At 41.8% G+C, this 24,661-nt stretch overlaps 2 protein-coding genes across 6 annotated transcripts in view; one reads left to right on the top strand and one right to left on the bottom strand.

Annotated features, from left to right (window-relative positions):
* Positions 1 to 24,661, top strand: part of phb2a (prohibitin 2a) — a 158,108-nt gene that overhangs the window by 16,111 nt on the left and 117,336 nt on the right. The window lies entirely within an intron of this gene.
* Positions 1 to 24,661, bottom strand: part of pex5lb (peroxisomal biogenesis factor 5-like b) — a 272,913-nt gene that overhangs the window by 209,204 nt on the left and 39,048 nt on the right. For 3 of the 4 annotated variants that reach the window (XM_035800646.2, XM_035800648.2, XM_035800645.2), the window contains exons 2-3: positions 16,860 to 16,955; positions 6,751 to 6,865 (exon numbers count right to left, since the gene is read on the bottom strand). In XM_035800646.2, the coding sequence (XP_035656539.2) occupies positions 6,751 to 6,865; positions 16,860 to 16,955 (211 nt within the window). The remainder of the gene's footprint in view (positions 1 to 6,750; positions 6,866 to 16,859; positions 16,956 to 24,661) is intronic. The other variant, XM_035800647.2, reaches the window with a different exon arrangement.

Raw genomic sequence — 24,661 nt, 5'->3', positions numbered from 1 at the left:
CATTCACTGCATTTCAGCCCTGCCACATAAGGACCAGCTGACATGTCAGTGATTCTCGTTAACACAGGGGTAAGTGTTGACGAGGACAAGGCTGGAGATCATTCTGTCATGAGTTATTGTTCTTCCATGGTTACCTGCAAGGAAACACGTGCAGTCATCATTGCTTTGCACAAAAAGGGCTTCACAGGCAAGGATATTGCTGAAAGTAAGATTGCACCTAAATCAACCATTTATCGGATCATCAAGAACTTCAAGGAGAGTGGTTCAATTGTTGTGAAGAAGGCTTCAGGGCGTCCAAGAAAGTCCGGCAAGCACCAGGACCGTCTCCTAAAGTTAATTCAGCTGCGGGATCGGGGCACCACCAGTACAGAGCTTGCTCAGGAATGCCAGCAGGCAGGTGTGAGTGCATCTGCACACACGATGAGGCAAAGACCTTTGGAGGATGGCCTGGTGTCAAGAAGGGCAGCAAAGAAGGCACTTCTCTCCAGGAAAAACATCAGGGATAGACTGATATTCTGCATGAGTTACAGGGATTGGACTGCTGAGGACTGGGGTAAAGTCATTTTCTCTGATCAATCCCCTTTCCGATTGTTTGGGGCATCCGGAAAAAAGCTTGTCCGGAGAAGACAAGGTGAGCGCTACCATCAGTCCTGTCATTCATGTGTGGGGTTGCTTCTCAGCCAAGGGAGTGGGCTCACTCACAATTTTGCCTAAGAACACAGCCATGAATAAAGAATGGTACCAATACATCCTCTGAGGGCAACTTCTCCCAACAATCGTTTGGTGACAAACAATGCCTTTTCCAGCATGATGGAGCACCTTTCCATAAGGGAAAGTGATAAACTAAGTGGCTCAGGGAACAAAACATCAATATGTTGTGTTCATGGCCAGGAAACTCCCCAGACCTTAATCCCATTGAGAACTTGTGGTCAATCATCAAGAGCCGAGTGGACAAACAAAAACCCACAAATTCTGACAAACTCCAAGCATTGATTATGCAAGAATGGGCTGCCACCAGTCAGGATGTGGCCCATAAGTTAATTGGCAGCATGCCAGGGTGGATTGCAGAGGTCTTGAAAAAGAAGGGTCAACACTGCAAATATTGACTCTTTGCATCAACTTAATGTAATTGTCATTAAAAGCCTTTGCCACTTGTGAAATGCTTGTAATTATACTTCAGTATTCCATTGTATATTTGTGTCATTCTCAAATCGTTTGATCACGACTGTACATCAACACAGAATTTTCATATATTAATGTGAAGACATTCCCAGTTTTCATAAATAGGAATTATAACGTACACAGGCCTACTTCAACAGGGGATATAGTTTCACGTTCTACCATTTAGTGTGATTACACAGTGGTGTCACCTATACGGTGGAGACCATATGTAACAGTATATCTTCCGTCCCTCTCCTCGCCCCTGCCTGGGCTCGAACCAGGGACCCTCTGCACACAACAACTGACACCCACGAAGCATAGTTACCCATCGCCACACAAAATCCACGTCTCCTTGCAGAGCAAATGGGAACAACTACTTCAAGGTCTCAGAGCGAGTGACGTCACCGATTGAAACGCTATTAGCGCTCACCACCGCTAACTAGCTAGCCTTTTCACATCGGTTACACATACAGAAACAGTGGTCAGAGAAACGTATTACAGTTGCGCAGTAGACCTAGGGCCTAGGCACAGGCTGCACTCACTGGCTACGGCAGAACTCCACCACAGCAAATCAAACCGAAATGTATTTGTCAAGCGCTTAACTCTATTTCTTGTACTGCATTGTTGGATAAGAACATATTTACTAAATAAACTAAAGTTTAAAAAAAAATGAATAAAAAGTAACAATCAAACAACATTAACGAGGCTATATACAGGGGGTACCAGTACTGAGTCAATGTGGAGGCTATATACAGGGGGTACCAGTACTGAGTCAATGTGGAGGCTATATACAGGGGCTACCAGTACTGAGTCAATGTGGAGGCTATATACAGGGGGTACCAGTACTGAGTCAATGTGGAGGCTATATACAGGGGGTACCGGTACAGAGTCAATGTGGAGGCTATATACAGGGGGTACCAGTACAGAGTCAATGTGGAGGCTATATGCAGGGGGTACCAGTACAGAGTCAATGTGGAGGCTATATACAGGGGGTACCGGTACAGAGTCAATGTGGAGGCTATATACAGGGGGTACCGGTACAGAGTCAATGTGGAGGCTATATACAGGGGGTACCAGTACAGAGTCAATGTGGAGGCTATATGCAGGGGGTACCAGTACTGAGTCAATGTGGAGGCTATATACAGGGTGTTATTGTACAGAGTCAATGTGGAGGCTATATACAGGGGGTACCAGTACTGAGTCAATGTGGAGGCTATATACAGGGGGTACCAGTACTGAGTCAATGTGGAGGCTATATACAGGGGGTACCAGTACTGAGTCAATGTGGAGGCTATATACAGGGGGTACCAGTACTGAGTCAATGTGGAGGCTATATACAGGGGGTACCAGTACTGAGTCAATGTGGAGGCTATATACAGGGGGTACCAGTACTGAGTCAATGTGGAGGCTATATACAGGGGGTACCAGTACTGAGTCAATGTGCGGGTGTACAGGTTAGTCGACGTAATATCTACATGTAGGTAGGGGTAGAGTGACTACGCATAATGTGTCAATGTAAATAGTCCGGGGTGGCCATTTGATGAATTGTTCAGCAGTCTTATGGCTAGAAGCTGTTGAAGAGCCTTTTGGACCACACAAAAAACATTCAAAGCTCATATCTCTGAGTGACTCAGCCACACACCTCTCGGCCCAGACTGCAACACGATGGCTTATTAACATAGCAGCTTGTTTTCCGGTTTATGGTCGACAAAAAAATATTGATGGGCTACATATTTAAATTAAACATTGTTTCTAAAATAAAAAAATACCACTTGCTTCCAGTTGATTAATACAGCTAACACTAGCTAACAATGACTTAACAGATGAAGATGTCTGGCACTGGTTTGACTTCCAGTTGATTAATACAGCTAACACCAGCTAACAATGACTTACCAGATGAAGATGTCTGGCACTGGTTTGACACCATCTTCATCTTCCGTCCACATTTCTTGCTTTTCATTTTTCCTTTCGGCAGACATTTCTCCTGCAGCCAGTTTATCAATTTCTATGTAGATGTTTTGTTTTGTTTGACATAGACCATGCTAGTTAGTTTTCTAACCAAACTATCCATTCGGGACAGGCTGGAATAATGGATAGTGTTTTGACTGGAATTGGCGTACCATTTGAATATAATTGGCACACTCTAATTTCATTGGCTAGTGCACAACCATGCAAATTGATTTCACTGCTATCTTTCATGAGTGACGTCTATGTGGGTATTAGTTTCTATTGCGACGTTGCACATCGTTGCACTTTCAAACCAGACGGGCCCCCTCTCCCCGCCTGCAGTAACATTACATTCACCGCAGAATTTTTTATTTTTTTTTACCTTTATTTAACGAGACAAGTCAGTTAAGAACACATTCTTATTTTCAATGACGGCCTAGGGTTAACTGCCTGTTCAGGAGCAGAACGACAGATTTGTACCTTGTCAGCTCGGGGGTTTGAACTTGCAACCTTCCGGTTACTAGTCCAACGCTCTAACCACTAGGCTACGCTGCCGCCCCAAACTGCATGAGGACCATATGGAGTGTCTACAAAGCGATAAAATAATATACAAGGTAAATTAATGTTAGGTGCCTAGCTACAAGACAGGTGAAAGGTTGAGGCAGCCTTTAGCCATTAGGCCAAAAATGTTGATTGACAATTATGACAATTATGATTTTTACTAATTAAAAGATTGATTTTAACATTTTGCCTCTGATGCGTTTCTTCATCACCGACTAGGAAAGACAAGTTAGAGCATAGAGATTGTTTCCTTCTAGATCTATTTCCCCATGTGCTCCAGTGGTAATTTCAGTCATTACAACAACAGTTGCACACATGGATGTGTTGGGTGGTTATAGCATATTAACTTAAGACATTCTTTCGCTTTATTTAGATGGTCCCAATGCACATCTACAGAGGGTTACTAGTGTTAGTCTGTAGACGTTCAACTAACTCAGTTGGATCTGGTTGGTCCCTAGATGGGAGACCAGGTGCTGCTGGAAGTGGTGTTGGAGGGCCACTAGGAGTCACTCTTTCCTCTGGTCTAAAAAAAGATCCCAATACCCCAGGGCAGTGATTGGGGACATTGCCTTCTGTAGGGTGTCGTCTTTCATTAAACAGGTGTCCTAACTCTCTGTGGTCACTAAAAGATCCCATGGCACTTAATCGTAAGATTGGGGTGTTAACCCCGCTCTCCTGGCTAAATTCCCATACCATCATCCCCAGCTTCCAATTGGCTCATTGATCCACCTTCCACTCCACTGTAACCATTCCCCAGGTCGTTGCTGTAAATGAGAATGTCTTCCCAGTCAACTTACCTGGTATAATAAGGATTAAAAAAATAGCAGGACGCGTGTTCTGTACCAGCTTCCTTCTTTTCACTCTCATCTAGGTTAGTTTTGTGGCGTAACTACAATGTTGATCCACCCTCGACGCCTAAAATGACATACCCAAATCTAACTGCCTGTAGCTCAGGACCCAAATCTAACTGCCTGTAGCTCAGGACCCAAATCTAACTGCCTGTAGCTCAGGACCCAAATCTAACTGCCTGTAGCTCAGGACCCAAATCTAACTGCCTGTAGCTCAGGACCCAAATCTAACTGCCTGTAGCTCAGGACCCAAATCTAACTGCCTGTAGCTCAGGACCCAAATCTAACTGCCTGTAGCTCAGGACCCAAATCTAACTGCCTGTAGCTCAGGACCCAAATCTAACTGCCTGTAGCTCAGGACCTGAAGCAAGGATATGCATATTCTTGATACCATTTGAAGTTTGTGGAAATGTGAAACACATTAGATCTGGTTAAAGATAATACAAAGAATAAAAGCATGTGGGGTTTTTTCTTCTCCATCTTTGAAATACAACAGAAAGTCCAATATTTAACTTAGGAATCTAGGCGCAATTTAGATTTTGGCCACTAGATGACAGCAGTGTATGTGCAATGGTGTTCTTTCACTGTAATTTTTTATTTTTTATTTCACCTTTATTTAACCAGGTAGGCTAGTTGAGAACAAGTTCTCATTTGCAACTGCGACCTGGCCAAGAAAAAGCATAGCAGTGTGAACAGACAACACAGAGTTACACATGGAGTAAACAATTAGCAAGTCAATAACACAGTAGAAAAAAATGGGCAGTCTATATACAATGTGTGCAAAAGGCATGAGGAGGTAGGCGAATAATACAATTTTGCAGATTAACACTGGAGTGATAAATGATCAGATGGGCATGTACAGGTAGAGATATTGGTGTGCAAAAGAGCAGAAAAGTAAATAAATAAAAACAGTATAAAAACAGTATGGGAATGAGGTAGGTGAAAAGGGGTGAGCTATTTACCTATAGACTATGTACAGCTGCAGCGATCGGTTAGCTGCTCGGATAGCTGATGTTTGAAGTTGGTGAGGGAGATAAAAGTCTCCAACTTCAGCGATTTTTGCAATTCGTTCCAGTCACAGGCAGCAGAGTACTGGAACGAAAGGCGGCAAATGAGGTGTTGGCTTTGGGGATGATCAGTGAGATACACCTGCTGGAGCGCGTGCTACGGATGGGTGTTGCCATCGTGACCAGTGAACTGAGATAAGGCGGAGCTTTACCTAGCATGGACTTGTAAATGACCTGGAGCCAGTGGGTCTGGCGACGAATATGTAGTGAGGGCCAGCCGACTAGAGCATACAAGTCGCAGTGGTGGGTGGTATAAGGTGCTTTAGTGACAAAACGGATGGCACTGTGATAGACTGCATCCAGTTTGCTGAGTAGAGTGTTGGAAGCCATTTTGTAGATGACATCGCCGAAGTCGAGGATCGGTAGGATAGTCAGTTTTACTAGGGTAAGCTTGGCAGCGTGAGTGAAGGAGGCTTTGTTGCGGAATAGAAAGCCGACTCTGGATTTGATTTTTGATTGGAGATGTTTGATGTGAGTCTGGAAGGAGAGTTTGCAGTCTAGCCAGACACCTAGGTACTTATAGATGTCCACATATTCAAGGTTGGAACCATCCAGGGTGGTAATAGCTACTGTAAATTGGACAGTGCAGTTAGATTAACAATAATTTAAGCGTTCTGCCCATATAAGATATGTCTATGTCCTGGGAAATGTTCTTCATACTTAAAACACCATGCTAATCACATTAGCACACGTTAGCTCAACCGTCCCGTGGGGGGGACACCAGGTTAACAAAGGGGTTGAAGGTTAACAAAGGGGTTGAATACTTACTGACTAATGAAATTTCAGTTTTACATTTTTTTATGTGAAAAAAACCAAACAATTCAACTTCGACATTATGGGGTATTGTGTGTGGGGTAGCTTTGAGATGCCTGCCAATTGGAACATTTTTGCGGTTTATCTGTATATTGAACCATGTCATGTGCCGTTGTTTAACAACTCTGTGGATAGTCCTAAAACAATGACGTCATATCTGAATTCCGGCATCTTTATGAACCTTTGCCATCGATTCAGGTGCGCTTGTACTGGATTACTTCAAGTGTAACTGGCTGGGGGCCCTTGAGGAGAGCTATGGCAAACACTTGCCTAGGGGAAGGTGGCTGAGAGAGAATGAGAGGAGAGGAGCAGATGAGAGCATTAATGAGTTGTGGGTAATGAGAGAGGGCTACCTGCTGTGTTGGAGGTGACCGGCCGGACCACAGGGCCATCGATGCGGCTCTCTGACAGGAAGTCGTCGATGGAGGGGCTCAGCAGCGGGCGGCTCTCTTGCTGCTCACCGACCAGCTGGGGAGGAGAGACTCAGTGAGGAAAACAGAAGGGGGAAAAAACGCTGCAGGAGAAGGATACTCCATAGTAGGAGTCTGCAACTCGTGGCTTGTGAGCCAAATCCAGCCCACAAACCGATTTGATGTGGCACACCAAGGTTGTCTTTTTTTTATGTTGGTGAATATCCCTGGTCAACAGTTGATGCCCTATTTTGTTTATGTATAACACTCTTAGGTTAGATGCAGTAACGGAAGGCAAACTTGAGGGGGGCTAAAGTCCATTTCAATCTAAGAGTCAATTTAGAAACCACTATCAACTGGTTATGGAACACTTCACGTTCATGCCTGAATTCATAGGGATTGAGATTAATCAGATCACAGCTAAGCTAAACACGTTGAGGATGAGGAAAATAACTGGATTTTGATGAAGCAAAAGAGGAGCGATGGTGAAACATACAACACATAATGAAACAGCTGCCAACATCCCTTGACCATACGAGTTGAGAAACAGATTTTCAAATCATAAAAACGGGAAAAATGACATATGTCATTTACGATTTTTCCATTTGAGAATGAAATCTAAAAGTGAAAGTGTAACCAAATGATATTTATTTACTTCACTAAATAGTGACCCTGAGTATTCCTTGATGTACAATAAACACAGAGCAGCTTACAGTAAAATGTCATGCAATACAATATATGATATCCTTTACTTTCTATTGTTGAAGGATGATCTATATAGCACATGACAGATATGTATGGATCCCATATATGTCAGGATGTGCAACATTGGGGATGTTGCATAGACCACTTACGGACATAAAACTATATATGGAACAGTGCATTGCCTTTCAAACAGATAGGCAGGAGCTGGGAGATAGAGAGCACCGCTTCCTCGACCATAGACACCATCCACCATTAAACCACCGTGCGTATTATGTTCGGCGAGGACATACATGCCCATGTGCACTATGGATGTTCGCCCATGTCTATTTGGGAAGGAAAATGATAGAGGGTCTGAGTGTGACCTAGAGTCATAACTGTCTCTGTGAGGTAGACTCTAATGACTCAGACATTACAACCCCTTTAATTAGGAATGAGAAAAACAATTTGGAATGGCTTTTATTTTTTAATAAAATAACAGTATGGGGATGAGGTAGTTGGATGGGCTATTTACAGATGGGCTATGTACAGGTGCAGTGATCTGTAAACTGCTCTGACAGCTGGAGCTTAAAGCTAGTGAGGAAGATATGAGTCTCCAGCTTCAGTGATTTTTGCAGTTCGTTCCAGTCATTGGCAGCAGAGAACTGGAAGGAAAGGTGGCTAAAGGAGAGATTGGTTTTGGGGGTGACCAGTGAAATATACCTGCTGGAGCACGTCCTACAGGTGGGTGCTGCTATGGTGACCAGTGAGCTGAGATAAGGCGGGGCTTTACCTAGCAAGGTATTATAGATGTCCTGGAGCCAGTGGATTTGGCGACGAATATGAAGCGAGGGCCAGCTAACAAGAGCATACAGGTCGCAGTGGTAGGTAGTATATGGGGCTTTGGTGACAAAACGGACGGCACTGTGATAGACTGCATCCAATTTGCTGAGTAGAGTGTTGGAGGCTATTTTGTAAATGACGTCGCCGAATTCAAGGATTGGTAAGATGGTCAGTTTCACAAGGATATGTTTGGCGGCATGAGTGAAGGATGCTTTGTTGCGAAATAGCAAGCAGATTCTAGATGTAATTTTGGACTGGAGATGCTTAATGCGAGTCTGGAAGGAGAGTTTACAGTCTAACCAGACACCTAGGTATTTGTAGTTGTCCACATATTCTTAACCAGTTGCGACGAGCAAACCCGTATCCGGGAGCGTAATCATAGCCTCAAATGCATTAGCATAACGCAATGGACATAAATACCCCTAGAAACTTTTCCTATTCATGAAAATCACTAATGAAATTAAATACATATATTCAAACACAAGCCTTTTGTTAACACTGTCATCTCAGATTTTCAAAATATGCGTTACAGCCAATGCTAGACAAGCATTTGTGTAAGTTTATCATGGCATAATGCTATGCTAGGCTCTGCTGGCAGCAGGCAACATTTTCACAAAAATAAGAAAAGCAACCAAATTAAATAATTTACATTTGAAGAACTTCGGATGCTTTCACTCAGGAGACTCCCAGTTAGATAACAAATGTTCCGTTTTTCCAAAAATATTATTTTTGTAGGCGAAAAAGCTCCCGTTTCTTCACCATGCTGAGAAATCGACTGAAAAATGCTACAAATATAACGCCAAACTTTTTTCAAAATTAGCTACATAATATCGACAGAAACACGGCAAACGTTATTTAGGATCCATCCTCAAGGTGTTTTTAACAAATATATTCGATAATATATCCGTCGAGGCAGTTGGTTTCTCATAAGAAGCGATTGGAAAAATGGCTACCTCAATATTTTCTGCGGGAGACACCATGTGACCACATGCCATATATGGTCCCTTACAGCCATTCTTCAAGGTAAATGCCTAAAAAGACGTCACAATGCTGTAGACACCTTGGGGAAAACGTGGAAAACGTAAGCTCATTCGTAGCTCATTCACAGCCATATATGGTCCCTTACAGCCATTCTTCAAGGGAAATGCCTAAAAAGACGTCACAATGCTGTAGACACCTTGGGGAATGTGTGGAAAACGTAAGCTCATTCGTAGCTCATTCACAGCCATATAAGGAGTCATTGGCATGAGGCGGTTTCAAAAAATGCGGCACTTCCTGGTTGGATTTTTATCTGGGTTTCGCCTGTAACATCAGTTCTGTGGCACTCACAGACAATATCTTTGCAGTTTTGGAAACGTCAAAGTGTCTTCTTTCCAAAGCTGTCAATAATATGCATAGTCGAGCATCTTTTCGTGACAAAATATCTTGTTTAAAACGGGAACGTTTTTCATCCAAAAATTAAAATAGTGCCCCCTAAATCCAACTGGGTAATCAGAACCGTCCAGAGTAGTGATGTAGTAGTAGTGCAGGACGGGTGGGCAGGTACGGACAGCGATCGGTTGAAGAGCATGCATTTAGTTTTACTTGCATTTAAGAGCAGTTGGAGAGGGAGTGTTGTATGGCAGCGGGAGAGTTGTAAATGGCATTGAAGCTCATCTGGAGGTTTGTTTACACAGTGTCCAAAGAAGGGCCAGAGGTATACAGAATGGTATGGTCTGCGTAGAGGTGGATCAAAGAATCACCAGCAGCAAGAGCGACATCATTGATGTATACAGAGAAAAGAGTTGCCTGAGAATTGAAAAAAAGAGGCCTGAGAATTGAACCCTGTGGCACCCCCATAGAGACTGCCAGAGGTCCGGACAACAGGCCCTCCGATTTGACACACTGAACTGAGAAGTAGTTGGTGAACCAGGCGAGGCTGTCATTTGAGAAGCCAAGGCTGTTGAGTCTGCCGATAAGAACGTGGTGATTGACAGAGTCGAAAGCCTTGGCCAGGTCGATGAAAACAGCTGCACAGTATTGTCTCTTATAGATGGCGGATATGATATCGTTTAGGACCTTGAGCGTGTCTGAGGTGCACCCATGACCAGCTCTGAAACCAGATTGCATATCAGAGAAGGTACGGTGGAATTCGAAATGGTCGGTGATCTGTTTGTTAACTTGGCTTTCGAAGAACTTAGAAAAGGCAAGGTAGGATAGATATAGGTCTGTAACAGTTTGGGTCTAGAGTGTCTCCCCCTTTGGAAAGCTGCCGCAGTCATCCCCCCTCTTCAATTTTTGGGGATCTCGGACAATACGAAAGAGAGGTTGATGAGGCTAGTAGTAGGGGTTGCAATAATTTCTACACATCATTTTAGACTAAGAGGGTCCAGACTGTGTAGCCCGGCTGATTTGTAGGGGCCCAGATTCTGCAGCTCTTTCAGAACATCGGCTATCTGGATTTGGGTGAAGGAGAAATGGGGGATGCTTGGGCAAGTTGCTGTGGGGGGTGCAGGGCTGTTGACCAGGGAAGGGGTAGCCAGGTGGAAATCATGGCCAGCCGTACTAAAATGCTTCTTGAAATTCTCAATTACCGGGTTATTTATCGGTGGTGACAGTGTATCCTAGCCTCAGTGCAGTGGGCAGCTGGGAGGAGGTGCTCTTATTCTCCATGGACTTTACAGAGTCCCAGAACTTTTTGGAGTTAGAGCTACAGGATGCACATTTCTGTTTGAAAAAGCTAGCGTTTGCTTTCCTAACTGCCTGTGTAAATTGGTTCCTAACTTCCCTGAAAAGTTAAATATCGCAGGGGCAATACGCCACAGGATGTTTTTGTGCTTCTCAAGGGAAGTCAGGTCTGGAGTGAACCAAGGTGTTCATGTTTCTATATTTTTTGAATGGGGCATGCTTATTTAAGATGGTGAGGAAAGCACTTTTTAAAGAATAACCAAGCATCCTCTACCGATGGAATTAAGTCAATATCCTTCCAGGATACCCGGGCTAGGTCGATTAGAAAGGCCTGCTCGTTGAAGTATTTTAGGGAGCGTTTGACAGTGATGCGGGGTGGTCGTTTGACCGCTGACCCATTACGGACACAGGCAGTGAGGCAGTGATTGCTGAGATCCTGGTTGAAGACAGAAGAGGTGTATTTGGAGGGCAGGTTGGTTCGGATGATATCTATGAGGGTGACCGTGTTTACGGATTTGGGGTTATACCTGGTAGGTTCATTGATCATTTGTGTGAGAATGAGGGCATTAAGCTTGGATTGTAGGATGGCCGGGGTGTTAAGCATGTCCCAGTTTAGGTCACCTAGCAGCACGAGCTCTGAAGATAGATGGCGGGCAATCAATTCACATATGGTGTCCAGGGCACAGCTGGGGGCAGAAGGTGGTCTATAGCAAGCAACAACGAGAGACTTGTTTCTGGAAAGGTGGATTTATAATAGTCGAAGCTCGAATTGTTTGGGCACAGACCTGGATAGTAAGACAGAACTCTGCAGGCTAACTCCGCCCAATTTGGCAGTTCTATCTTATAGAACGGAAATGTCAGGGTTTTTGGTGGCCTTCCTAAGCCAGGATTCAGACACGGTTAGGACATCCGGGTTGGCAGAGTGTGCTAAAGCAGTGAATAAAACAAACCTAGGGAGGAGGCTTCTAATGTTAACATGCATGAAACCAAAGCTTTTATGGTTACAAAAGTTAACAAATTAGAACGCCTGGGGAATGAGAGTGGGGCTAGGAACTGCAGGGCCTGGACTGACCTCTACATAACCAGAGGAACAGAGGAGGAGTAGGATAAGGGTACGGCTAAAGGCTATAAGAACTGGTCGACTAGCACGTTCGGAACAGAGAGTAAAAGGAGCAGGTTTCTGGGCAAGGTAGAATAGATTCAAGGCATAATGTACAGACAAGGTGTGGTAGGATGTGAAAACAGTGGAGGTAAACCTATGCATTGAGTGACGATGAGAGAGATATTGTCACTTGATTGGAGTCCACCTGTATTAAATTCAATTGATTGGACATGATTTGGAAAGGCACACACCTGTCTATATAAGGTACTAACGTTGACAGCAAAACCAAGCCATGAGATCGAAGGAATTGTCCGTAGAGCTCCAAGACAGGAATGTGTCGAGGCACAATTATGGGGCAGGGTACCATAACATTTCTGCAGTATTGAAGGTTCCCAAGAACACAGTGGCCTCTGACATTTTTAAATGGAAGAAGTTTGGAACTACCAAGCCTTCTTAGAGCTGGCCACCCAGCCAAACTGGGCAATCAGGGAGAAGGGAGTGAGGTGACCAAGAACCCAATGGTAACTGACAGAGCTGCAGAGTTCGTCTGTGGAGATGGGAGAACCTTCCAGAAGGACAACCATCGATGCAGCACACCACCAATCAGATCTTTATGGTACAGTGTTCGGACGGAAGCCACTCCTCAGTAAAAGACGTGACAGCCCACTTGGAGTTTGCCAAAAGGTACCTAAAGGAAACAAGATTCTCTGATCTGATGAAACTAAGACTGAACTCTTTGACCTGAATGCCAAGTGTCACATCTAGAGGAAACCAAGCACCGTTCATCACCTGGCCAATACCATCCCCTCGGTGAAGCATGGTGGTGGCAGAATCATACTGTGGTTTTTTTTTCAGATGCAGGTACAGGGAGACTAGTCAGGATCGAGGGAAAGACGAGAAGAGCAAAGTACAGAGAGATCCTTGATGAAAACCTGCTCCAGAGCACTCAGGACCTCAGACTGGAGCGTATGTTCACCTTCCAATAGGACAACAACCCTAGGCCCACAGCCAAGACAATGCAGAAGTGGCTTCAGGGACAAGTCTCTGAATGTCCTTGAAGCACCCAGCTGGTTTCTGGACTTGAACCCGATCTAACATCTCTATAGAAACCTGAAAATAGCTGTGCATCGATGCTCACCATCCAACCTGACAGAGCTTGAGAGGATCTGAAGAGAAGAATGGGAGAAACTCCCCAAATACAAGTGTGCCACGCTTGTAGTGTCATACAGCCTCGAGTCTTTTTGGGTAATCATTACCAAAGGTGTTTCAGCAAAGTATTGAGTAAAGGGTCTGAATACTTACGTAAATGTGATATTCTATTAAAAAAGATGTAAACCTGTTTTTGCTTTGTTTATTATAGGGTATTGTGTGGAGATTGACGAGGGGAAAAAACGATTTAATTCATTTTAGAAATGTACATTTTTGGGGAAAAAGTGAAGGGGTCCGAATACCTTCTGAATTTGATCTATTATCAAATCACAGGAGTAAATCGTCCTACTCTTAAAGCTTAACCATGGCCTAATCCCTGGCTGTAAACATTGCCAGTATCACAGACGATCTGTTCTAGTCCCCAAATCTGCTCTGCTTTAAAAATCCTAATTCACATTAGATGTATGAAGTCAACTTCAATGTGAATGGCCGGAGACAGTACGTCACCAGGGTCGGGGTTAATTCCATTTCAATTCAATCAATTCAATGCTTTTCAATGAGGACAACTACGGAATTGACTCAATGCGCATAGGTTGGATACACATGGATGAGTGTCAAAATTGTAAACAGCACGTCAGTTTTGGATACAGTTTTGGACACGGCAGGCACACGGTAGCGAGCAAAATAGGTGAAGAAGTGATTGTTTTAGTTGGCGTACTAATCATCTTGAATAACTGTGGGGCGAAACAATTCACTTAAAAATCAGCCACCACAAATCGCTTTGCTAGCAAACACAACAGTTTCTTCAAAACGGCAAGGTAATTCCAGCAATGGTAACTTTTTGATTTTCTAAGCGTATTGAAATGGAATTGACTTCAACCCTGGTACCCATATTATTTGAAATGGATGATGAGGAGCGGCATATAGGAGTGAAGTACTATGAAAGGAATCTTGTGTTATTGGAAGGAAAGCGACATTGCTCAGGTTAAGAAAAAAGGCTTTATAAATACATTTGATTGATTGATTGCCACTTTCTGTAATATTATTCAAGGCTCCAATTCCACAAACATTGGAGCTTCCAAAGATCATAGAGCACAGAAATAACTACAGTTTACCATAGAATAATGCAGTATTTACTAGAGGTCGGTCGATTATGATTTTTCAACACCGATACCGACCAAAAAAAGCCGATACCGATTCAAATCGGCCGATATATATATATATATATATGAAATAATGAAAATTACAACAATACTGAATGAACAATTAACACTTATTTTAACATAATATATATTTAATTATATAATACATCAATAAAATCTATTTAGTCTCAAATAAATAAAGAAACATGTTCAATTTGGTATAAATAATGCAAAAACAAAGTGTTGGAGAAGAAAGTAAAAGTGCAATATGTGCCATGTAAGAAAGCTGACGTTTCAGTTCCTTGCTCAGAACATGAGAACATATGAAAGCTGGTGGTTCCTTTAAACATGAGTCTTCACAAATCCCAGTTAAGAGGTTTTAGGTTGTAGTTAAAGGAATTATAGGACTTTTTCTCTCTACACCATTTGTATTTCATAGACCTTTTTTCTATTGGATGTTATTATAGGCACTATAGTATTGCCAGCCTAACCTCGGGAGTTGATAGGCTTGACGTCATAAACAGCGCTGTGCTTCAAGCATTGCGAAAAGCTGCTGGCAAACGCAGGAACGTGCTGTTTGATTGAATGCTTACGAGCCTGCTGCTGCCTACCACCGCTCAGTCAGACTGCTCTATCAAATATCAAATCATAGACTTAATAATAATAATATAATAAACACACAGAAATACAAGCCGTAGGTCATTAATATGGTCAAATCCGGTGACTGAGATGACCATGGTTTACATGCTCATAAAACCATTCGACAACCACTCGTGCCCCGTGGATGGGGGCATTGTCATCCTGGAAGAGACCACTGGCATCAGCACAGAAATGATTCACCACAGGTTGAAGGTGATCACTCAGACAGGCTGTGCATTTATTGCCGTTTACCTTGCCATCTAAGGGGTTGAATGGACCTAAACCATGTCAGGAAAATACCGTAACAGCGCCGCCAGAAGTTATTATTTATTTTGGCAAATACTTGTATATAGGCCATACATATGTCAAGGAGTCATAATAAGGAAAATATACTGTAGAACTAAAGGAAATGTAAGGGGCGAAACATTGCATTCAGTGTGCTTTGAGACTGTTACCTGGGGGGCAATAAGCACATACATTTCTACCATCGACATTTAAATAAAACAAGCTACTAAAAACACCAAAAGCCTATTTCATTGCATAGTAGAATATATTGACGAGACAAAAATAGAACAAATTTAAATTATCCATTTCTAGGGTAACAAATATAGTATTACTGCATGGGATAACTAAGAGATCAGTTTTGCAAATAGAGCATATTCGCGAAAATGAAATGTTGCATTAAAGCTCACTTCACACACACAAAATCATATAAAATAAAAACAAGATTGCTTTGGATTGGAGCAGAAAAGAAAAGCTAAGCAGCATCTAAGTTTCTAATTTTGAATTTAACTGTTGAAATCATAGTCTGCATGCATGCATGTATAGATATACATATATATATTTTTAGGTACTTTTACCATTTTTTCTCCCCAATTTCAGGATATCCCATTAGTATTTAGTCTCATCCCATCGCTGCGATTCCTGTACGGACTCGGTAGAGGCAAAGGTCGAGAGCCACGCGTCCTCCGAAACATGACCCTGACAAGCCGCACTGCTTCTTGACACACTGCACGCTTAACCCGGAAGCCAGCCGCACCAATGTGTTGTAGGAAACAACGTACAACTGGCGACCATGTCAGCGTGCAGGCGCACGGCCAGCCACAGGAGTCGCTGGAGCGCGATGGGACAAGGAAATCTCAGCCGGCCATACCCTCCCCTAACGACGCTGGGCCAATTGTGCCCCACCTCATGGGTCTCCCGAGTCTGTAGTGACACCTCAGGCACTGCGATGCAGTGACTTAGACTGCTGCGCCACTCGGGAGGCCCCTGGGGGTGGTTGAGTTTTAATTTTAAAAATATTACACATGAAGTAATTTCACCCCAGGTTATTTCATGGTTTTAAAATTAACTTGTGAAAATGTCATGCATTGTTTTAGAACAGTAATATAAATGAACGATACCAATATTTTTTAGAAGGCCTTGGGTTTATGTTGCAGTTTGTTTTCAGAAATAGAAAGTTGCAGAACAGATTTGACATTCTCTTTTTACTTTTGATTGTTGTAAAGGGTCTAGACGCAGCACCAGCTTGCAAAAATACGTGCACATGCAGCCAGCAGCAAGCCAAGTAAATGGGAACAGCATTGGTGATATGTTGGTAGTTGTTTCAAGTCCCAGGGGGGCACTGCAAGAAACACTGGCACTGCATTTAACCTTAATTGGTTCACTGCCAGGCTGTATATAAAAATGTGTGCAGAATTCTAAGCCATGTGAGTTGCTTAGCAGACACTGCAAGCCAAAGTAAAGAAATCTAAAAAAGCAGTTGTGTACAGTATACCAAACCAGGAAGTGATTGATTGCTGCTTCCTGTCAGTGGTCGTCATGCCCACCTTGGTTGTCACGGTGAGGAGGGGGTTTCCTTCTGAGGATGCCTTTTTACCCGGAAGCTCCTTCAGCACCATGGCAACAGCCCTTTCCCCTTTCCCCTATAACAGTGAGATCAACAATGACTTGTGTCAGCGGTGATAAATGGTTTCTAGTCCACTTCCTCAATTTACCATTTAATGGCCTGTTATTACCATAGATATAGAATTACTAGAACAAAAAAAAAGTTGACTTGCCACCTGTACACCTATCACAGAACATTGACTTGAATGTGAAAGTCCATTCTAGTAATTCAAATTCTATGGTTTTAATTGAACTTGAAAACTGAAAGTGGATGCTGACAATGTCTTTTTATATCAAGGAATTGAATAGGCAGTTTGAAATAACTTAAACAGGTGGTCCACTACAGAAATCTGAATTTAAGTAAAATCATTACCTTAAAAGGATTACTTAATATACGGTTTCATGTTCAGATGATGACAAAAAGGCATATAGAGTCTGATAAATGGATGGGCTGCCCCTTTAAACTCAAGACAACCGTGTGAGGGGCAGCATGACATAATCAGAGTTTAATAATCGTACCATAAAATATCAGGGTATCTTGAAATTGACTGACCTTCATGTCTTAAAAGTAATGATTTACTGTCATTTCTCTTTGCTTATTTGAGCTGTTCTTGCGATAATATGGACTTGGTCTTTTACCAAATAGGGCTATCTTCTGTATTCTACCACCTACCTTCTCACAACACAACTGATTGTCGCAAACACATTGAGGAAATTAATTACAGAAATGAATTGAACAAGGCACACATGTTAATTGAAATGCATTCCAGGTGACCACCTCATGAAGCTGGTTGAGAGAATGCCAAGAGTGTGCAAAGCTGTCATCAAGGCAAAGGGTGGCTTTGGGCAAATATAAAATATATTTTGAAAAATATATTAATTAAACAAAAAAATATATTTTGTTTAACACTATTTTTGGTTACTACATGATTCCAGGTGTTATTTCATAAAGTTGTCTTCACTATTATTCTACATTGCAGAAAATTGTAAAAAGTAAAGAAAAAGCCACGAATAAGGTGTCCAGACTTTTGACTGGTACTGTACGTACAGTGCATTCGAAAAGTATTCAGACCTCAACTTAATCCACATTGTTATGTTACAACCTTATTCTTAAATTAACTAAATTGTTTTTCCCCATCACCAATCTAGACACAATACCCCATTATGACAAAGAAAAAACCTTTAAGACACTGAAATATCACATTAACATAAGTATTCAGACCCTTTACTCAGAACTTTTGAAGCACCTTTGGCAGAGATCCTCTCAAGCTCTGTCAGGTTGGATAGGGAGTGTCGCTGCACAGCTATTTTCAGGTCTCTCCTGACATGTTCGATCGGGTTCAAGTCCGGGGTCTGGCTGGGCCACTCAAGGACATTCAGAGACTTGTCCTGAAGCCACTCCTATGTTGTCTTGGCGGTGTGCTTAGGGTTGTTGTCCTGTTGGAAGGTGAACTTTCACCCCAGTCGGAGGTCCTGAGAGCTCTGGAGAAGGTTTTCATCAAGGATCTCTGTACTTTTCTCAGTTCATCTTTCCCTTGATCCTGACTAATATCCCCACAGCATGATGCTGCCACCACCATGCTTCACCGTAGGGATGGTGCCAGGTTTCCTCCAGACTTGACGCTTAGAATTCAGCCAAAGATTTCAAGCTTGGATTCATCAGACCAGAGAATCTAGTTTCTCATGGTCAGAGTCCTTTAGGTGCCTTTTGGCAAACTCCAAGTGGGGTGTCATGTCCTTTTACTGAGGAGTGGCTATGATGAAAATTACAGGCCTCTCATCTTTTTAAGAGGGATAACTTGCACAATTGGTGGCTGACTAAATACTTTTTTGCCCCACTGCATGTGCCTTCCCAAATCATGTCCAATCAATTGAATTTACCACAGGTGGATTCCAATCAAGTTGTAGAAACATCAAGGATGATCAATGGAAACAGGACGCACCTGCGCTCCATGTCTAGTGTAGGGTCTGAACACTTACCTAAATAAGGTGTGTTTGTTTATTTTGTTTATTTATTTTGCAAAAAAAATTGGGGGTATAATGGGGGTAACATTAACACGCAAACGTTAAAGGCACAGTGTTGTATTTTAAGAGGTTCTTGAGTAAGCTAAGTAGCCAATAGGCAGCAGGTTGTATTTTAAGAGGTTCTTGAGTAAGCTAAGTAGCCAATAGGCAGCGGGTTGTATTTTAAGAGGTTCTTGAGTAAGCTAAGTAGCCAATAGGCAGCGGGTTGTATTTTAAGAGGTTCTTGAGTAAGCTAAGTAGCCAATAGGCAGCGGGTTGTATTTTAAGAGGTTCTTGAGTAAGCTAAGTAGCCAATAGGCAGCGGGTTGTATTTTAAGAGGTTCTTGAGTAAGCTAAGTAGCCAATAGGCAATAGGTAGCATAATTTGTCTGGTTCTCTGTAATAATGGTATGGGAATAATAACTATTTTTATCAAACAAAACATTTTGTCACCCCCTTGTCTAAAGGACAAGTGGATAAACAGGTCAATGTTAAACCCTCCCTAGTCTCATGCAATGTAGGCCTACATTTTACACCAAACATTGGCTGGTACTGTAGGCTGAATAATAGAACAGCTATTTCCACGTAAAAATGTTATAGAAAGCATTTTATGGTACGCTAATCTGGTAGGTCTACATTATGATCAAATAGCCACAGTAGCCTACATGACAACTGTCTAAAACTAACTTAAAAGCGGATACAGCCTCGGGGTTCATAGTAAACGCACACTGGAAGTTGCAGAATTTTCAATCAGAAGACAAAGAAATGTTCTTTAGTGCCAAACATTTGAGAGAACACTGGTCCAGATTTCTATTATTACAACTCAATATAGAAATGAGTTTTGATGGAAAGATGAAATCAGTCTCCACTACAAGCCTTTTGAGTGACAGAGCTAGAATCCTTAACTGCAACAATAACAAATAGTCTCCCGTTTCACCCAAAAAGTTAAGGGATGGGGCTGGATTCTAGCTTTTGTTGGAATCGGCTTAAACTTTAAACATTGAGATATTAAAGAAAGGATAGATCAGACGCATAGAATATAAGGAGTGGGTTTTATGTCAGAAGTTAATGGTTTTCTGTAGAAAGACCGATGGCTTTGGAATGTGTTGGGTGGACGGGAGGAGATCACAGGATTGCTATAAGGGAAGCGGATGGACATCTGTGGATTAGGCGAAGGAGGGGTTGAGGTCAGAAGGTCAGGTCAGATCCCCTGAAGGGAGTAAAGGGTTTATTATCCTGTTACCTTCTTCCTGTGGAACTAAAAGATGTAAGGATTGGAGGGAAGGAGGAGTGTCTAAAGTGGGGTATATATACACACACACCTGTGATGGTGAGAAATGCTTTTGTCTGAATACAGCTGTGTCGACACTTTGGGAAGAATTCAACTTGGTTAAGCTTCTCTAGTGTCCGTGAGTTATTTACTTTAAAAAATAAGAACCTAACGCTTTAAAGAGTAAATAAGTATTTTGAAGTAGACACTCCACTTTAGTTATGATACGGACATTGATCACCGAATGAGTGAATGTGATGCGTAAACTAGTCTTGACAACTTACTCAACAATGTAACAAATGATTGGTTCATTGCACTACATTTGCATGGTAAATAAACTTGTCTTAAACCTGAAGGCTCATGCTAACTCCAAGAGCTAAACCAAGGCTTTAGCTCAGATGGCAAACAAGGTCTTCCATCATGCGGTCTGGGTTCGATACTTGGAGTGGAAAGAGTTCACTCTAGGACACCAGTGTCAACCCACAATTTCCTCACATCTGCACAGCCATATTTTAGGAAGCTTGGCAGCTAGTACTTTTACGGCTTGTCTCTCTCCTTTAGTATCTCCACTCATTTATTAAACATCTTGTTTCATAACAGCTCCCATAAAACTTTTCTTAAAAGATGACTAATAGTGGGAGGTGGATGAAATGTACATTTCAGTCAATGACAGAGTTGCCACTGCTACAGTTGAAGTCAGAAGTTGACATACACTTAGGTTAAAATCATTCAAACTCGATTTTCAACCACTACACAAATGTCTTGTTAACAAACTATAGTTTTGGCAAGTCGGTTAGGACATTACTTTGTGCATGACAAGTCCTTTTTCCAACCATTGTTTACAGACGGATTATTTCACTGTATCACAATTCCAGTGGGTCAGAAGATTACATGCACTAAGTTGACTGTGCCTTTAAACAGCTTGGAAAATTCCAGAAAATGATGTCATGGCTGTAGAAGCTTCTGATAGGCTAATTGACATCATTTGAATCAATTGGAGGTGTACCTGTGGGTGTATTTCAAGGCCTACCTTCAAACTCAGTGCCTCTTGATTGACATCATGGGAAAAAAAATGAAAAAATGAATGAAAATAAAATCAGCCAAGACCTCCACATGTCTGGTTCATCCTTGGGAGCAATTTCCAAGTGCCTGAAGGTACTGGAGGTCGGCCGATGATTTTTCAACGGTGATACCGATTGGAGGACCAAAAAAAGCCGATACCGATTAAATCGGACGATTCATTATTTTAGTTTTTTTGGAATAATGATAATTACAACAATACTGAATGAACACTTATTTTAACTTAATATAACACATCAATAAAATCAATTTAGCCTTAAATAAATAATTAAGCATAATCAATTTAGTTTAAATAATGCAAAAACAAAGTGTTGGAGTAGAAAGTAAAAGTGCAATATGTGCCATGTAAAAAAAAAAATGTTTAAGTTCCTTGCTCAGAACATATGGTGTACGTTTTAACATGAGTCTTCAATATTCCCAGGTAAGAAGTTTTAGGTTGTAGTTGTTATAGGAATTACAGGACTATTTCTCTCTATGTGATTTGTATTTCATATACCTTTGACTATTGGATGTTCTTATAGGCACTTTAGTATGGCCAGTGAAACAGTATAGCTTCTGTCCCTCTCCTCGCTCCTCCCTGGGCTCGAACCAGGAACACAACGACAACAGCCACCCTCGAAACAGTGTTACCCATGCATCCCTAAGTCTAAATATTTCTGTTACATTGCACAACCTTCAATGTCATTTCATAATTACGTAGAATTATGGCAAATTAGGCAGCCCAAACTGTTGCATATACACTGACTCTGCGTGCAATGAACGCAAGAGAAGTGACAATTTCATCTGGTAAATATTGCCTGCTAACCTGGATTTCTTTTAGCTAAATATGCAGGTTTAAAAATATATACTTCTGTGTATTGATTTTAAGAAATGCATTGGTGTTTATGGTTAGGTACAGTCGTGCAACGATTGCGCTTTTTCCGCAAATGCGCTTTTGTTAAATCATCCCCCGTTTGTCAAAGTCTTTGTTAGGAAGAAAGTCTTCACAGTTCGCAACGAGTCATGTTAGCAGGCAATATTAACTAAATATGCAGGTTTGAAAATATATACTTGTGTATTGATTTTAAGAAAATTCATTGATGTTTATAGTTAGGTACACATTGGAGCAAAGACAGTGCTTTTTTGTGAATACGCACCGCATCGATTATCACGCTAGATAAACTAGAAATATCAACCATATGTAGTTAACTAGTGATTGTGATTGATTGATTTTTATAAGATAAGTTTAATGCTAGCTAGCAACTTACCTTGGCTTCTTACTGCAGTCGCGTAACAGGCAGGCTCCTCGTGGAGTGCAATGTAATCAGGTGGTTGCAGCATTGGACTAGTTAACTGTAAGGTTGCAAGATTGAATCCCCGAGCTGACAAGGTAAAAATCTGTCATTCTGTCCCTGAACAAGGAGGTTAACCCACCGTTCCTAGGCCGTCATTGAAAATAAGAATGTGTTCTTAACTGACTTGCCTGGTTAAATAAAGGTGTAAAAAAATATATAATAATAATAATAATAATAATAATAATAATAAGCCAAATCGGTGTCCAAAAATACAGATTTCCGATTGTTATGAAAACTTGAAATCGGCCCTAATTAATCAAACAATAGTACGCAAGTATAAACACCATGGGACCACGCAGCCGTCACACCGCTCAGGAAGGAGACGCGATCTTTCTCCTAGAGATGAACGTACTTTTGATGCAAAAAAGTGCATATCAATCCCAGAAAAACAGCAAAGGACTTTGTGAAGATGCTGGAGGAAACAGGCACAAAAGTATCTATATCCACAATAAAACGAGTCCTATATCGACATAACCTGAAAGACCGCTCAGCAAGGAAGAAGCCACTGCTCCAAAACTGCCATAAAAAAGCCAGACTACGGTTAGCAACTGCACATAGGGACAAAGATCGTACTTTTTGGAGAAATGTCCTCTGGTCTGATGAAACAAAAATAGAACTGTTCGGAGGAAAAAGGGGGAGGCTTGCAAGCCGAAGAACACCATCCCAACCGTGAAGCACGGGGGTGGCAGCATCATGTTGTGGGGGTGCTTTGCTGCAGGAGGGTCTGGTGCACTTCACAAAAAAGATGGCATCATGATGGAGGAAAATTATGTGGATATATTGAAGCAACGTCTCAAGACATCAGTCAGGAAGTTAAAGCTTGGTCGCAAATGGGTCTTCCAAATGGACAATGACCCCAAGCATACTTCCAAAGTTGTGGCATAATGGCTTAAGGACAACAAAGTCAAGGTATTGGAGTGGCCATCACAAAGCCCTGACCTCAATCCTATGGAAAATTGGATGGCAGAATTGAAAAATCGTGTGAGCAAGGAGGCCTACAAACCAGACTCAGTTACACCAGCTATGTCAGGAGGAATGGGCCCAAATTCACCCAACTTATTGTGGGAAGCTTGTGGAAGGCTACCAGAAACATTTGACCCAAATTAAACCATTTAAAGGCAATGCTACCAAATACTAATTGAGTATGTAAACTTCTGAACCACTGGGAATGTTATGAAAGAAATAAAAGCTGAAATAAATCACTCTACACTATTATTCTGACATTTCACATTCTTAAAATAAAATGGTGATCCTAACTGACCTAAGACAGGGAATGTTTACTTGGATTAAATGTCAGGAATTGTGAAAAATTGAGTTTAAATGTATTTGGCTAAGGTGTATGCAAACTTCCGACTTCAACTGCATTTGTCCCACTTGAGATTTGATCTCACGTTAAATCCCTATGTGCCCCTTTCAACTTTGTTTTCCCTTCACTTATCTCCCACGGTTTCTGTCTGTCAATAAAGCATGAAACTCTCCATGCTCCTTTATTAAAAAGAAAAGCAATGACACTTCACACTTCTAAAGCTAGTAAGCTAACCTCTAGCCTGCCACAAACTGGATGTGCCAACGTAATGTGACGTGGAAAATACGTTGGATTTCAAAGAATTAACTGTTGTTTTGAGGGTGAAATTTAAAACCACAGGATAATGTCACCATGGTAACAAATTTTCAACATAGACAAACCTTATTGTAACGGACGATTTCTTCCTCTGAAGAGGTGTAGCAAGGATCGGACCAAGATGCGGTGTGGTAAGTGTCCATGTTTTAATAAGAAAAACTCAACATGAACACAAAATACAAAAACAATAAATGTGAACAAACCGAAACAGTCCCGTGTGGCACAAACACTGACACACGAAACAATCACCCACAAACCAAGTGAAAAAAACAGGCTACCTATGTATGATTCTCAATCAGAGACAACTAACGACGACATCTGCCTCTGATTGAGAACCATACGAGTCCGAACACAGAAATAGAAAGACATAGAAACACAAAACATAGTCTACCCACCCCAACTCACGCCCTGACCATACTAAAATAAAGACAAAGG

Source organism: Oncorhynchus keta, chromosome 23, assembly GCF_023373465.1.
Source record: "Oncorhynchus keta strain PuntledgeMale-10-30-2019 chromosome 23, Oket_V2, whole genome shotgun sequence".
NCBI classification, from domain to species: domain Eukaryota; kingdom Metazoa; phylum Chordata; class Actinopteri; order Salmoniformes; family Salmonidae; genus Oncorhynchus; species Oncorhynchus keta.
The sequence above is the reverse complement of the archived record's forward strand: the minus strand, read 5'-3'. Positions and strand labels throughout refer to the sequence as shown.